At 48.0% G+C, this 16,337-nt stretch overlaps 1 protein-coding gene across 4 annotated transcripts in view; it reads left to right on the top strand.

The window, feature by feature from the left end:
* Positions 1-16,337, top strand: part of LOC129489530 (radial spoke head 10 homolog B-like) — a 44,734-nt gene that overhangs the window by 7,048 nt on the left and 21,349 nt on the right. For 3 of the 4 annotated variants that reach the window (XM_063646065.1, XM_063646067.1, XM_063646068.1), the window contains 7 exons: positions 1,721-1,894; positions 3,520-3,605; positions 4,067-4,187; positions 5,899-6,075; positions 8,856-9,000; positions 10,679-10,800; positions 13,689-13,878. In XM_063646065.1, the coding sequence (XP_063502135.1) occupies positions 1,721-1,894; positions 3,520-3,605; positions 4,067-4,187; positions 5,899-6,075; positions 8,856-9,000; positions 10,679-10,800; positions 13,689-13,878 (1,015 nt within the window). Of the gene's footprint in view, positions 1-1,269; positions 1,895-3,519; positions 3,606-4,066; positions 4,188-5,898; positions 6,076-8,855; positions 9,001-10,678; positions 10,801-13,688; positions 13,879-16,337 lie in introns of all 4 variants that reach the window. The other variant, XM_063646066.1, reaches the window with a different exon arrangement.

Here is a 16,337-nt window from a genome sequence, read left to right as displayed (position 1 = left end):
GGGCAGAGTGGGTTCCCTAGCAGGTGCCCCTGGGGCAGGCTGTTGACTGACTTGTTTACAGAATATTTTGATGACCCGTGGCAGAAAGAGGGATTTCCTGACCGGGCATGGTGGCTCACGCCTGTAATCCCAATACTTTGGGAGGCCAAGGTGGGCAGATCATCTTGAGGTCAGGAGATCGAGACCAGCCTGGCCAATATGGTGAAACCCCGTCTCTACTAAAACTATAAAAATTTGCGGGGCATGGTGGTGCACACCTGTGATCCCAGCTACTCGGAAGGCTGAGGCAGGAGAATTGCTTAAACCTGGGAGGCGGAGGTTGCAGTGAGCCGAGACTACACCATTGCACTCTAGCCTGGGCAACAAGCGCAAAACTCCATCTTGGAAAAAAACACGAAAAAGAAAGAGGGGTTTCCCCAGTCATCACTAAGCCTGGAGGGAACAGTGAATTCACCTCCTTCGAGCGGGTTCTTTTTTTTTTTTTTCATTAGAGACAGGATCTTGCTCTGTCGCCCAGGCTGGAATGCAGGGGTCACAGTTCACTGCAGCCTCAACCTGCTGGGCTCAACAGATCCTCTCAGCTCAGCACCCCCAAAGTGCTGGGATTATAGGCATGCACCACTGCACCTTGGTGGCCAGCACCTGTAGTCCCAGCTACTTGGGAGGCCAAGGTAGGAAGATCACTTGAGGCTGGGAGTTTGAGACCAGACCAGCCTGGGCAACATAGAGAAACTCCATCTCCACAAAAAATTTAAAAATTAGTGAGGCTTGGTGGCACACACACCTGTAGTCTCAGCTACTTGGGGGGCTGTGGTGGGAGGATCTCTTGAGCCTGGGAGGTCGAGGCTGCAGTGGGCTATGATTGTCTCGCTGCACTCCAACCTAGGTGACAGGGTGAGACCGTGTCTCAAAAAAACAAAACAAAACAAAACAAAACTAGGCATGATGGCTCGAGCCTGTTAAATGCCTGTTAATCTCAGCACTTTGGGAAGCCGAGGTGGGTGGATCACCTGAGGTCAGGAGTTCAAGACCAGCCTGGCCAACATGGCAAAACCCTGTCTCTACTAAAAATACAAAAAAATTAGCAGGGTGTGGTGGTGGGGGCCTGTAATCCCAGCTACTTGGGAGGCTGAGGCAGGAGAATTGCTTGAACCAGGGAGGAAGAGGTTGCAGTTAGCCAAGATGGCGCCATTGCACTCCAGCCTGGGCAACAGAGTGAGACTCTGTCTCAAAAATAAAAACAATAACAAATAAAATATTTTTCTACAGACAGCGTCTCCTTAGGTTGCCCAGACTGGCCTCAAATTCCTGGCCTCAAGCAGTCCTCCCGCCTCAGTCTCCCAAAGTGCTGTGATTACAGGCGTGAGCCACTGTGCCCTGCCAAGGTGGGTTCTAAGAATCTGAAGTTCCCCAGGTCAGGATTGGAAGCCAGCACTTTCCAACGTCACCTGCTTGCTTCTCTGAACTTGGTCGACCTGCAACCTCCCAGATATTTCCTCCTGCCTGAGCTTCCGCCCACTGGTCGGGTCAGATGAGAGAGGATGAGATGAGAGCAGACAAGGAAGGGAGAGAATGCGAGGGGGATGTTCAGTGTGTGTCCACAGGAGAGGCAGGAACAGAATCAGAGGTCAAGCAGCTCCTGGAACTGCCCACAGGACTAGGGATTCCCGCCCCCACCCCCAACGCTTCCTTCTGTCACCCCATGGCCGTTCTGCTTCAGGGTGACTTTGTGAAGAATGTCCCGATGAACCACGGCATGTACACGTGGCCGGACGGCAGCATGTATGAAGGCGAAGTGGTCAACGGCATGAGGAACGGATTCGGGATGTTCAAGTGCAGCACCCGGCCTGTGTCCTACATCGGCCACTGGTGCAATGGCAAGCGGCACGGGAAGGTGGGGCAGGAGTGAAGGGGGTGGGGTGGGGGGTGGGCAGACATGGGGGACAGCCATGAGGGGGCAAGGCTGGGGAGGGGGTGGGGGTGGGGCAGAAAGGGGGTGGGGTGGCCATGTGGAGGGCAGGGGAGGGGCTGGGTGGCCACATGGAGGGAGAGAAGGGGGTAGGGGCTAGCGGCGCTGTCCAGGGCATATTCACTTTTTGTTTACTGAGGTGAAATTCACATCACATAAATTAACCATGTTATTAATTTTTTTTTTTTGAGATGGAGTCTTGCTCTGTCGCCCAGGCTGGAGTGCAATGGTGCCATCTCGGCTCACTGCAACCTCTGCCTCCCGGGTTCAAGCAATTCTCCTGCCTCAGCCTCCCAAGTAGCTGGGACTACAGGTGTGCACCACCACGCCCAGCTAATTTTTTAATTTTTAGTAGAGAAGGGATTTCGCCATGTTGGCCAGGCTGGTCTCGAACCCCTGATCTCAAGTGATCCACCCGCCTCGGCCTCCCAAAGTGCTGGGATTACAGGCATTAGCCACTGTGCCTGGCCATATGCAGGCTTTAATAGGCTATTTATCGAGTTGTGATTGTTTTGTGTGTGTGTGTGTGTGTGTGTTGCAGCAGATTGCTTGAGACATATTGGAGGGATTGGGCACGGTGACTTCTAGACAGCAGCATCTGTATGGCTGCAAGAAGGAATGTGTTTGCCTGATCATGAGAAAGAAGATAGAAAAATTCTGTCTCACACACACACACACACACACACACACATACACACACACAGATAAACCTGTGAAAAAGCCTTTTGAGCCTTTTCTGTGTAGATCAAACAAAGGGAACACTATGCTCACTTATACTTGGAGGCGGTAAAATGAGTAGGATGTGAAATGGGTAAAACAACAAGGGGTCTGGCGCCTAAGAGAGAGTGACCTTCCGTTACATGGAAAGCGCAACTGTTCACTCCACGTGGCAACAGACAGGATTTCTCTAGGTACTTAATTGACTAATAGTTACTGGATATAATGAATATACTTGAATATGATGAATACAGTCATTCTGTGCCTTATATGACACATTTTATTTTATTTTATTTTATTTTATTTTATTTTATTTTATTTTGAGACGGAGTCTCGCTCTGTTGCCCAGGCTGGAGTGCAGTGGCACGATCTGGGCTCACTGCAACCTCTGCCTCCCAGGTTCAAGCGATTCTACCTCAGCCTCCCAAGTAGGTTGGATTAGAGGCACACACCACCACTCCCAGCTCATTTTTGTATTTTTAGTAGAGATGAGGTTTCACCATGTTGGCCAGGCTGGTCTGGAACTCCTGACCTTGTGATCTGCCCACCTCGGCCTCCCAAAGTGCTGGGATTACAGAGGTAAGCCACCGTGCCTGGCCAATATGGCACTTTATTAAGGAGAAATTGATCTGTGACATTATCTCATTTCTCCTTGTGCAGCAGTTTTACCGTTTTCTTGGTAGCAAAACAGAAAAATAGCGGTTTACATGTCTTGCCTATGTATGACATTGACCTCTGCGTAGGTTCTACTTTTTAAGTTAATATCCTTACATTTGACAAAGCATTTGTGTCATGAGGCTTGATAGTTTTAAAGATGATATTATTTGTTTTAGGGCTGCATTTATTACAATCAAGAGGGTACGTGTTGGTACCAGGGAGACTGGGCGCAAAACATCAAAAAGGGCTGGGGAATAAGACGGTAGGTATGACCACGGTCACGCCTGGGGTGTAGATGAAGAAGTGTTTGTGGGCCCAATAGTGTTCACTTTGGATATTTAAAAGTAAGATGCAAAAGTTGCACAGAACATTTTCTCTCTAAGCAGAGTGGATTTTTTTTTTTTTTTTTTTGAGACGGAGTTTTGCCTCCCAGGTAGCTGGGCTAATTTTGTATTTTTAGTAGAGATGGGGTTTCTCCATGTTGGTCAGGCTGCTCTCAAACTGCCGACCTCAGGTGATCTGCCAGCCTTGGCCTCCCAAGGTGCTGGGATTACAGGCATGAGCCACCACGCCCGGCCTGAATTTAAATACAGAGAAGACTGTATAAGTACAAGGGGTGGATTTCTTCAAAGGAGCTCAAGGGGAGTGTTTAAAAGAATGTCTTAAAGGTAAATGTGGTGTAGGAGGTAACTGATCGTTTTACTTTGGTTTCTTTCGTCCTAGTTATAAATCTGGAAATATGTACGAAGGCCAGTGGGAAGACAACATGCGTCACGGGGAGGGGAGGATGAGGTGGCTGACCACCAACGAGGAGTACGCCGGGCGGTGGGAGAGGGGCGTCCAGGTACGCCGGGCGGGGTGGCAGCTTGTACCCAGAGGAGGACGGTCCGCCAATTCTCAACACACGTATATTTCTTTTTGGATTTTTTTTTTTTTTTTTTTGAGACAGAGTCTCTCTATCTCTGTCGCCCAGGCTGGAGTGCAGTGGAGCAATCTCGGCTCACTGCAGCCTCTACCTCCCAGGTTCAAGCAATTCTCCTGCCTCAGCCTCTGGAGTAGCTGAGATTACAGGTACCCACCACCACGGCCGGGCTAATTGGTTTTTTTTTTTGTATTTTTAGTAGAGATGGGGTTTCACCATGTTGGCCAGGTTGGTTTTGAACTCCTGACCTCAAGTGATCCGTGCGCCTCAGCCTCCTAAAGTGCTAGGATTACAGGCATGAGCCACCACACCCAGCCTGTTTGTTTGTTTTTAGAGATAGAGTCTTGCTCTGTTGCCCAGGCTGGAGTGCGGTGGCATGATCTCAGCTCACTGCAGCCTCCACCTCCCAGGTTCAAGCAATTCTCCTGCCTCAGCCTCTGGAGTAGCTGAGATTACAGGCACCCACCACCATGGCCTGGCTAATTTTTTTTTTTGTATTTTCAGTAGAGACGGGGTTTCACCATGTTGGTCAGGCTGGTTTTGAACTCCAGACCTCAAGTGATCTGCCCGCCTCGGCTTCCCAGAGTGCTAGAATTACAGGCGCAAGCCACCGCACCCAGCCTGTTTGTTTGTTTTTAGCGACAGAGTCTTGCTCTGTTGCCCAGGCTGGACTGCAGTGGTGCAATCATGGCTCTCTACCTCCCTGGCTCAAGCGATCCTCCCACCTCAGCCTCCCCTGTAGCTGAGACTACAGAGGTGCCCACTGCCACCGTGCCTGGCTAATTAAAAAATAATTTTTCTTTTGTAGGAGTGAAGTCTCACTTTATTACACAGGCTGGTCTTGAACTCCTGGGCTCAAGTGATCAACCTCTGCCTCTCAAAGTGCTGGGATTACAGGCGTGAGCCACAGCAACCAGCCCCCTTTTGTATCTTTAAAAAATAAAAATTTAGGCTGGGCGCAGTGGCTCACACATGTAATCCCAGCACTTTGGGAGACCACTTGAGGAATGAGGCCAGGAATTTGAGACCAGCCCGGGTTATATGGTGAAACCCCATCTCTACTGAAAATACAAAAATTGGCGGGTAGTGGTGGCTGGCGCCTGTAGTCCTGGCTACTTGGGAGGCTGAGGTGGGAGGATCACCTGAGTCTTGGAGGTCAAGGCTGCAGTAAGCCAAGATTGTGCCATTGTACTCCAGCCTGGGTGATAGAGTGAGACCCTTTCTCAAAATATAAAAATATATAAAAGCAAATAAACCCCAACATTTAAAATAACAATGAAACTCATCATGATCAAGCCAGGCACTTTATATCCACTTATCTTCACTTTTTAGTAGAGACAGAGTTTCAACATGTTGGCCAGGCCGGTTTCGAACTTCTCTGTATCTAACCTGAGGGGTAGGTGTTATTTCTGTTTTACAGATGAGGAACTTAGAGGGCTTAAGTGATTTGCCTTATTTCAAAAGACTCGTTAGTAAGTAGCTGAGCTGAAATTGAACCCAAGTCTGTGTGACTCCAGAGTCCACGTTCTTTGCCCTTTCCAGTTTTCATTGTATTTATCCTAATTTTAAGGGGATCCAGGTAAAGAGAGAAACTGCTTTGTGCATTTCTGATGGCAGTCTGCTTTCTTTTCAGAATGGCTTTGGGACACACACGTGGTTTCTAAAGAGAATCCCCAGTTCCCAGTATCCTTTGAGAAATGAATACATAGGGGAGTTTGTCAATGGATATCGTCACGGACATGGCAAGTTTTATTATGCCAGTGGAGCCATGTATGATGGAGAATGGGTTTCCAATAAGAAACATGGCATGGTGAGTATAGACCTGGGAATATCACATTTCAAACAATTATGTAAAGCCATTGAAATTATGTAAAGCAATTGAAATGTCCAAGTATAATTGCAGATTTGTCTATTCTGCTTTCAGATCTATCAGTTTTGCTTCATATATTTGAAGCTTTATTGTTAGGTGCATATACATTGAGGATTATTATGTATTGGTGCATTGGCTCTTTTGATCATCACGTAATGTTCCTCATTAACCCTGCTAATTTTCTTTTTTTTTTTGAGACGCAGTCTTGCTCTGTTGTCCAGGCTGGAGTACAGTGGCGCGATCTCAGCTCACTACAACCTCCACTTCCTGGGTTCAAGTGATTCTCCTGCCTCAGCCTCATGAGTAGCTGGGATTACAGGCGTGGGCCACCATGCCTGGCTAATTTTTGTATTTTTAGTAGAGACAGGGTTTCGTCATGTTGGCCAGACTGGTCTCGAACTCCTGGCCTCAAATGATCTGCCCACCTCAGCCTCCCAGAGTGCTGGGATTACAGGCGTGAGCCACCATGCCTGGCCAACCCTGGTAATTTTCATTTCTCTGAGGTCTGTTTTGTCTGATGTAAATCTAGGCACTCTAGATTTCTTTTTAATTTTAATTGTGGTAAAGTACACATAAGATTTACCATCTTAATCATTTCTAAGTGCACAGTCCAGTGGCATTAAGTACATTCGCATTGTTGTGCAACCATCACCATCCATCTACAGAACTCTTTTTGACAAAAGGCATGTCATTCTCTATTAAATTACATTATCTGTTTTGTATAGGATAACTTACTGTTTTGCTAAGGTGATTACGTGACTTTTTTTCTTTTTTTTTGAGACAGAGTTTCGCTCTGTTGCCCAGGCTGGAGTGCAGTGGTGTGATCTCGGCTCACTGCAACCTCTGCCTCCCGGTTCAAGTGATTCTTGTGCCTCAGCCACTAGAGTAGCTGGGATTACAGGTGGGCACCACCACGCCCAGCTCTTTTTTTTTTTTGGTAGTTACGGGGGTTTTGCCACGTTTGCCAAGCTGGCCTCCTGGTCCCAAGTGATCCTCTCACCCAAACTGCTGGGATTACAGGCATGAGTCACTGTGCTTGGCAAAATATTTTCAATGGTCATTGATTTCCTATATATTTAGTGGTTATTTAATCAGTTTTTCGTGTGTGTGTGTGTGTGTGTGTGTGTGTGTGTATGAGGGTGGTTTTGGTTTGCAAGTAACAGACAATGTAGTGTCATCTGCCATGTGAAATACAGAATAATGTAGGCTTCAAGGTTGGTTTGATTCAGCAACTCAGAGCTGTAGGGATTTCTCTTCCATCTATCCACGATATCTCCCATCATGTCACTTTCACCCTTGTGGTTTTCCTCCCTCATGATTGCAAGACGGCTGCCTTGGTTCCAGCTTTCAAAATCTGCATCCCATGCTAAAAGAAAAGGAGGAACTTTTTACAGAAGCTCTCTAGAAAGGTCTTTCATTTCACAGAGCCAAATTGGGTCATTTGCCCACGTCTGAATCAGTAACTGACTATTGGGCTGGGTTTGACAAATCTCAGGGAGTCTTGGCCAGGCGTGGTGGCTCAGGCCTGTAATCCCAGCACTCTGGGAGGCCGAGGTGGACAGATCACTTGAGGTCAGGAGTTCAAGACCAGCCTGGCCAACACGATGAAACCCCATATCTACTAAAAATACAAAAATTAGCTGGGTGTGGTGGTGCATGCATGTAATCCCAGCCACTTGGGAGGCTGAGGAAGGAGAATTGCTTGAACCCAGGAGGCGGAGGTTGCAGTGAGTCAAGACTGTGCTACTGCACTCCAGCCTGCGTGACAGCGAGGCTCCATCTCAAAAAAAAAAAAAAATTATCAGGCACGGTGGCTCACGCCTGTAATCCCAACACTTTGGGAGGCTGAGGCAGACGGATCACGAGATCAGGAGATCGAGACCATCCTGGCTAACACGGTGAAACCCCGTCTCTACTAAAAATACAAAAAATTAGCTGGGTGTGGTGGCGGGCACCTGTAGTCCCAGCTACTCGGGAGGCTGAGGCAGGAGAATGGCATGAACCCAGGAGGCGGAACTTGCAGTGAGCTGAGATGGCGCCATTGCACTCCAGCCTGGGCAACAGAGTGAGACTCTGTCTCAAAAAAAAATCAGGGAGTCTGTATTGTGTGTTGGGCATTCTGCTGGTCACTAGCGCAGTTTAATAAGACACATTCTGTGGCCCAGAGGTGCTTAAAGCTGGAGAAAGATTGTGGGGGAGAGAGAGTGGGGAGGAGGAGGAATAGGAAAAGGAGGAAGAGAGAGAGGACTTCTACAGCGCATGAGACCCAGGAGCCTGATTATATGTGGAGTAAGTGCATATTGTCAAAACAAAAAGCTCCACACCCTTGAAAAAACTACTGATGTACATTTACCCATGTTTTTCTTTCCTTTTTTGTTTTTTTGAGACAGAGTCTCGCTCTGTCACCTAGGCTGGAATGCAGTGGCACGATCTTGGCTCACTGCAACCTCCGCCTCCCGGGTTCAAGCGATTCTCCTGCCTCAGCCTCCCGAGTAGGTGGGATGACAGGTGCCCGCCACCAGGCCCGGCGAATTTTCGTATTTTTAGTAGCCATGGGGTTTCACCATGTTGGCCAATCTGATCTCAAACTCCTGACCTTGTATCTGCCCGCCTCAGCCTTCCAAAGTGCTGGATTACAGGCATGAGCCACCGCACCCAGCCTTACCAGTGTTTTTCTAAGAAAACTTTTCCTAAACTTTAAAAAGTTTTTCTGTCTGCAGGGCCGATTAACTTTCAAGAACGGGCGTGTGTACGAAGGCGCATTCTCCAATGACCACATAGCCGGGTTTCCTGATCTTGAAGTTGAATTCATCAGCTGCCTGGACCTGTCTTCAGGAGTTGCTCAAAGATTGTCCAGGAGTGCCGGTAGGAAGCATTCACCTGTTGAAATAAAATTCATTGGCCGGGCGTGGTGGCTCATGCCTGTAACCCCAGCACTTTGGGAGGCTGAGGCTGGTGGATCACGAGGTCAGCAGTGCAAGACCAGCCCAGCCAACATGGTGAAACCCCATCTCAATTAAAAATAAAAATAAAAAAATTAGCCAGGCGTGGTAGCAGGCGCCTGTAATCCCAGCTACTCGGGAGGCTGAGGCAGGAGAATCGCTTGAACCTGGAAGGTGGAGGTTGCAGTGAGCCCAGACTGCGCCATTGCACTCCAGCCTGGGCAACAGAGACTCTGTCTCATAAATAAATAAATAAAATGGAAAAAAAAAAGAAATAAAATTCATCTGTTTTTATCCATGGTGTTCACGCATCAAAATACATCGAACACTTCAGAAAACAAGTCCTCTGTGAGAAACTCCTTTTTCAAAAAAAAATTTGAGACAAAATCTCGCTCTATCACCCAGGATGGAGCAGGATACGATCACTGTTCACTGTGGCCTCAAACTCCTGGGCTCCAGTGATCCTCCCACCTCAGCCTTCCCTATAGCTGGGAACACAGGCACGCATCACCGTGCCTAGCTAATTTTTTTTTTCTCTTCTTTTTTTTTTTTCGAGACGGAGTCTCGCTGTGTTGTCCAGCCTGGAGTGCAGCAACGCAATCTTGGCTCACTGCGATCTCTGCCTCCCGGGTTCAAACGATTCTTCTGCCTCAGCCTCCTGAGTAGCTGGGATTATAGGCGCGTGCCACCATGCTTAGCTAATTTTTGTATTTTTTGTAGAGACGGGGTTTTACCATGTTGCTCAGGTTGGTCTCTAACTCCTGACCTTGTGATCCGCCCACCTTGGCCTCCCAAAGTGCTGGGATTACAGGTGTGAGCCACCGCACCTGGCCAAGACTAGCTAATTTTTAAACTTTTTGTAGAGGCAGGGTCTCACTATGTTGCCCAGGCTGATTCAAACTCCTGTCCTCAAACAATCCTCCTGCCTCGGCCTCCCAAAGTGTTGAGATTACAGCTGCAAGCCATTGCGCCTAGCTTGCAACTGCTTTTAAAAAATGTTTTTTTTAGAGATAGGATCTCACTCTGTTGCCCAGGTTGGAGTCCAGTGGCATGATCATAGCTCACTGCAGCCTCAACCTCACATTTTGGTTTCCCAAAATGCTGGGATTACAGGCATGAGCCACTGTGCCCCGCCCGCGTTCTTAATAGGTTTTTGGAATATTCTTGCATCACATTTTGGTGGAAAATCATTGTGACATAATATTGAGAAATTTGAACATTGCTTTTCATAATTATCTCCAAGGATGGCTGCGGTGCCCCATGCCTGTAATCCCAGCACTTTGGGAGGCCAAGGCAGGTGGATCAGTTGAGCTCAGGAGTTTGAGACCAGCCTGGGCAACATGGTGAAACCCTGTGTCTACAAAAAATACAAAAATTAGCTGGCCGTGATGGTGCATGTCTGTAGTCGCAGCTACTCGGGAGGGTGAGGTGGGAGGATGGCTTGAGCCTGGGAGGCAGAGGTTGCAGTGAACTGAGACCATGCCACTTCACTCCAGCCTGGGCGACAGAGTGAGGCTGTCTCAAAAAACAAAAAACAAAATAAAAACAAGCAAACACCAAACAAACCGTACTTATCCCCTGTGTTTGCCTTCATTCATTAGAACTGATCAGAAAGCTTGATGGCAGTGAGAGTCATTCTGTATTGGGATCGAGCGTTGAGCTGGATCTAAATTTGCTCCTGGACATGTACCCTGAGACAGTCCAACCTGAAGAAAAGAAGCAGGTAACATCTTTCTGATTGGTATCAGTTGCATCCTGGGGAAATATAGCTGGTGACTGCTGTCACGTGTTGAATGTCTTTTTTTTGTTTTTTTTTTGTTTTTGTTTTTTGAGACGGAGTCTCGCTCTCTCACCCAGGCTGGAGTGCAGTGGCGCGATCTCGGCTCGCTGCAAGCTCCGCCTCCCGGGTTCACACCATTCTCCTGCCTCAGCCTCTCCGAGTAGCTGGGACTACAGGCGCCCGCCACCACGCCCGGCTAATTTTTTTGTACTTTTAGTAGAGACGGGGTTTCACCATGGTCTCGATCTCCTGACCTCGTGATCCGCCCGCCTTGGCCTCCCAAAGTGCTGGGGTTACAAGCGTGAGCCACCGCGCCCGGCCTTGAGACTGAGTTTTGCTCTGTTGCCCAGACTGGAGTGCTGTGGCGCAGTCTTGGCTCACTGCAACCTCTGCCTCCCGGGTTCAAGCCTCCCCCACCTCGGCCTCCCCAGTAGCTGGGATTACAGGTGTGAGCCACTACGCCCAGCTATTTTTTTGTATTTTAGTAGAGACAGGGTGTCACCATATTGGCCAGGCTGGTCTGGAACTCCTGACCTCAGGTGATCTGCCCACCTCGGCCTCCCAAAGTGCTGGGATTATGGGTGTGAGCCACCACGCCCAGCCTAGAACAATGCTTCAGATCGGGCAGACTATACATGTTTATTCAATTGAATTGCATTTTCAAAAGCAGGAATTAATGCTCAGCGTAACAAATGCCTGAAGCCACCCAGGTAGGGCTCTGTCTCCCTTAGGACCCCAAATCCTGTTCTTCACATTCTCTGAATGTCTCATTATGAGGGTAGGGCATGGGGTGAGTGGTTCTGGAGTACAGGACGCTGTGTAGAGGGCAGCAGGGCTGCATATGTGGGGAGTTTGGGGCAGCTTAAGGGCATCAAGGGTCTGGGGAAAATCCTAAAAGGTGAAATGTGACAGAGAGGGAGGTGAGTAAAGCAACCACCATGAATATTGCTTTTTTTTTTTTTTTTTTTTTGAGACGGAGTCCCTCTTGTTGCCCAGGGTGGAGTGCAATGGCATGATCTCAGCTCACTGCAACCTCCGCCTCCTGCGTTCAAGGGATTCTCCTGCCTCAGCTTCCTGAGTAGCTGAGATTACAGGCATGCACCACCATGCCCAGATATTTTTAGTAGAGATGGAGTTTCACTGTGTTGCCCAGGCTGGTCTCGAACTCCTGACCTCAGGTGATCCTTCCGCCTCAGCCTCCCAAAGTGCTGGGATTACAGGCGTGAGCTATTGCACCTAGCGGAATATTGCTTCTTTCAGACTTTCAGCCCTATGTGTGATGTGAGTTGCATGTGTTTTGTACATGCTGTTTATCAGGTTGAGGGATTCCTTTCTATTCCTAATTTGCTGAGGGTGCTTATCATGAATGGATGTTAAATTCTGTGAAATGCTTCAGTTGATAGAATCATTTGGTTCTTCTTCAGTCTGTCAATACTGTGAATTACATTGATTGACTTTTCAAATGTTGACGCAGCTTTGCAATTCTAGGATAAACCCTACTTGGTGTTGCTGTATTATCTTTTTTTTTTTTTCTTTTTGAGATAGGGTCTTGCTCTGTTACCCTGGCTGGAGTGAAGTGGTGCGATCTTAGCTCACTGCAGTCTTGACCTTCTGGGCTTAAGCAATCCTCCCGCCTCAGCTTCCTGAGTAGCTGGGACGATACGGGCACTTGCCACTGTGCCTGGTTAATTTCTTTAATTTTTAATTTTCAGTTGAGACACGGTCTTACTATGTAGCACAGGCTGGTCTGGAGTTCCCAGGCTCAGGCAATCCTCCTGCCTTGGCCTCACAAAGTGCTGGGATAACAGGCTTGAGCCACTGCGCATGGCTACTATTCTTTTTATATATTGCTGGATTCAACTTATTTTGTTGAAGATTTTTGCACATATGTGCAAAAGGGATGAGGATCTGCAGACAATAGAATTTTGTTGCCGCCACTGAGAGAGGAAGCCAGCACATTGCCATGTGAAAGGAAGTCTATTTTCCAGATAACTTTTTTTGTTGTTTTGTTTTGTTTTTACTGTTGGTTGGAGATGGCATTTTATTGACCAAGTGGAGTGGGTGGAAAGAATGAAATGCTTCTTGGCCAGGTGCCGTGGCTGACGCCTGTAATCGTAACATTTTGGGAGGCCGAGGCAGGCGGATCACCTGAGGTCAGGAGTTCAAGACCAGACTGGCCAATATGGTGAAACCCCATCTCTACCAAAAATACAAAAATTAGCCGGGCGTGGTGGTGGGCACCTGTTATCACGGCTACTCTGGAGGCTGAGGCATGAGAATCGCCTGAACCCAGGAGGCAGAGGTTGCAGTGAGCCAAGATCGTGCCACTGCACTCCAGCCTGGGTGACAGAGTGAGACTCCATCTCAAAACAAAACAAACAAACACTTCTTAAGTTCTTACATTGGAAAGAGCTAAATGCCATTACTTTATTTGTATTATCGCATTTAATGTAGGACACAGGTGTTGTGTCTTTTGTTCTTTTTTAAATTTTTAAATTTTATTTCTTTATTTTGAGGCAGAGTCTCGCTCTTGACGTCCAGGCTGGAATGCAGTGACACGATCTCGGCTCACTGCAACCTCCTCCCAGGTTCAAGCAATTCTCCTGCCTCAGCCTCCTGAGTAGCTGGGATTACAGGTGTGTGCCACCATGCCTGGCTAATTTTGTATTTTTAGTAGAGATGGGGTTTCACCATGTTGGCCAGGCTGGTCTGGAACTCCTGACCTCAGGTGATCTGCCTGCCTCAGCCTCCCAAAATGCTGGGATTACAGGCGTGAGCCACCACACCCGGCGTCTTTTGTTCTTATCCACGTATGACTTTCTTCCTTTCAGGTGGAATATGCTGTCTTAAGAAATATTACAGAATTAAGAAGAATCTACAGCTTTTATAGCAGCCTGGGATGTGACCACTCTCTGGATAATACCTTTCTGATGACAAAGCTTCGCTTCTGGAGATTTCTAAAAGATTGCAAATTTCATCACCACAAACTAACTCTTGCTGATATGGACAGGATATTAAGTGGCAAGTATTCCAGATCCTTCACATCTTTTGGTTTAAAGCAGGGGACCAGGCCGGGTGCAGTGGCTCATGCCTGTAATCTCAGCACTTTGGGAGGCCGAGGCAGGCGGATCACGAGGTCAGGAGTTTGAGACCAGCCTGACCAACATGGTGAAACCCCGTCTCTACTAAAAGATACAAAAAATTAGCCAGGCGTGGTGGTGAATTTCTGTAATCCCAGCCATTTGGGAGGCTGAGGCAGGAGAATTGCTTGGACCCGGGAGGCAGAGGTTGCAGTGAGCCAAGATCGTGCCATTGCACTCCAGCCTGGGTGACAGGGTGAGACTCCATCTCACGTGCATACACACACACACACACACACACACACACACACACACAAAAGGCAGGGGTCCCCAAACCCCAGGCCATGGATCAGTACTGGTCTGTGGCCCATTAGGAAACAGGCTACACAGTGGAAAGTGAGCAGTGGGCAAGCAAGTGAACTTTCATTTTTTGTTTTGTTTTGTTTTATTTTGAGACAGTTTCACTCTTTTTGCCCAGGCTGGAGTGCAATGGCACAATCTCGTCTCACCGCAACCCCCGCCTCCTGGGTTCAAGTGACTCTCCTGCCTCAGCCTCCCAAGTAGCCGGGATTACAGGCATGTGCCACTGTGCCCAGCTAATTTTTGTATTTTTTGGTAGAGATGGGGTTTTTCCATGTTGGTTAGGCTGATCTTGAGCTCTTGACCTCAGATGATCTGCCCGCCTTGGCCTCCCAAAGTGCTGGGATTACAGGCATGAGCCACTGCACCCAGCCTACCTTCATCTGTTTTTACAGCCATTCCCCGTGGCTGGCATTTACCGCCTGAGCTCCGCCTCCTGCAGATCAGCAGGGCATTAGATTCTCATAGGAGCGCAAATCCTACTGTGAACTGCACATGCGAGGGATGTAGGTTGCATGCTCCTTAGGAGAATCAAATGCCTGATGATCTGTCACTGTATCCCATCACCCCCAGATGGGACTGTCTAGTTGCAGGAAAACAAGCTCAGGGCACCCACTGATTCTACCTGATGGCGAGTTGTAGAATTGTTTCATTATGTATTACAATGTCATAATAATAGAAATAAGGTGCACAGTAATTCGAACGCGCTTGAATCATCCTGAAACCAACAACCCCCCACCCCTTCCCACCATTCATGGAAAAACTGTCTTCCACAAAATCCGTCCCTGGTGTCAAAAAGGTGGAGGACCGCTGGTCTAAAGGACAGTATCACAGTGTCACCTGGAAAGCAGTTCGGAAATGTGGAGGGAGCTGGGAAGGCCCAGGTTGGGAGACGAGTGTTCCAGAAATCAGTGCGTTGTCTTGTTCCCCCCGTGATTACGATGTACTTGAAGAGACAGTCTCGTGACGTAACAGCAACAGTGCAAGGTCACCTACAAAAGCAGGGCCAGCAATGCACAGTCTCAGGGTGAAATCCAGTCTGCACCCCCGTTCCCCTAAATCACGCTTTACTGGAACACAGACACGCCCATTTGCTTACATGTTTGTGACTGCTTTACCCCAAAGCACCACAGCTGAGGGGTTGTGATGTAGACGGTCTGGTCCACCAAGCCTAAAAGATTTACTCTCTGGCCCTTCGCAGAAAGTTTACCTCCCTCTCTCCCCCTGACCACCGATCTGTAGTAAAAAAGCACTGAATTGTCAGGTCAGAAATGAGGAGATGGCCAGGCCTCGTGGCTTATGCCTGTAATCCCAGCACTTTGGAAGGCTGAGGCGGGTGGATCACTTGAGTCCAGGAGTTTGAGACCAGCCTGGGCAATATGGTGAAACTCCGTCTCTACTAAAAATACAAAAATTAGCCAGGTGTGGTGGTACATGTCTGTATTCCCAGCTACTTATGGGGAGGCTGAGGTAGGAGTAGAATCGCTTGAGCCTAGGAGGTGGAGGTTGCAGTGAGCCGAGATCACGCCACTGCACTCCGGCCTGGGCAACAGAGTGAGACTCTGGAAAAAAAAAAAAAAAAACGGGGAGAATCAGCAATGGCTTGGAAGGGTCTCGAAAAGGCCCTAAGTAGTCTTAGGACTGGTCTTGATTTCAAATTAGGAAGTTGATGTGATAAATTTAACAACTTTGGAAGTTTAACTTCTTTCAGCCAAATTCTGGGAGGCAGAGCTGCAAGCTTCAAAATAAATATTTGAAATATTTGAAAAGTAAAGTATTAGAAAAAATGCTATTTACGTCAAAGTTTAGTGTTTGAAACATACTTAAAATCCATTTAGCATTAGCAGCATTCATCAGATTGTGTCTCAGACTACTCTGGAAAACATTGGGACAAGATATCTCGCCTTGTAAAGGAACCAGATTGACATCTTTTTTTTTTTTTTTTGAGACGAAGTCTCGCTCTGATGCCCAGGCTGGAGTGCAGTGGCTCAATCTCGGCTCACTGCAGCCTCCACCTCCTGGGTTCCAGCGATTCTCCTG

The sequence above is a fragment of the Symphalangus syndactylus genome, chromosome 9 (assembly GCF_028878055.3).
Source record: "Symphalangus syndactylus isolate Jambi chromosome 9, NHGRI_mSymSyn1-v2.1_pri, whole genome shotgun sequence".
Taxonomy (NCBI): Eukaryota; Metazoa; Chordata; class Mammalia; order Primates; family Hylobatidae; genus Symphalangus; species Symphalangus syndactylus.
This window is presented reverse-complemented; position numbering and strand designations above follow the sequence as displayed.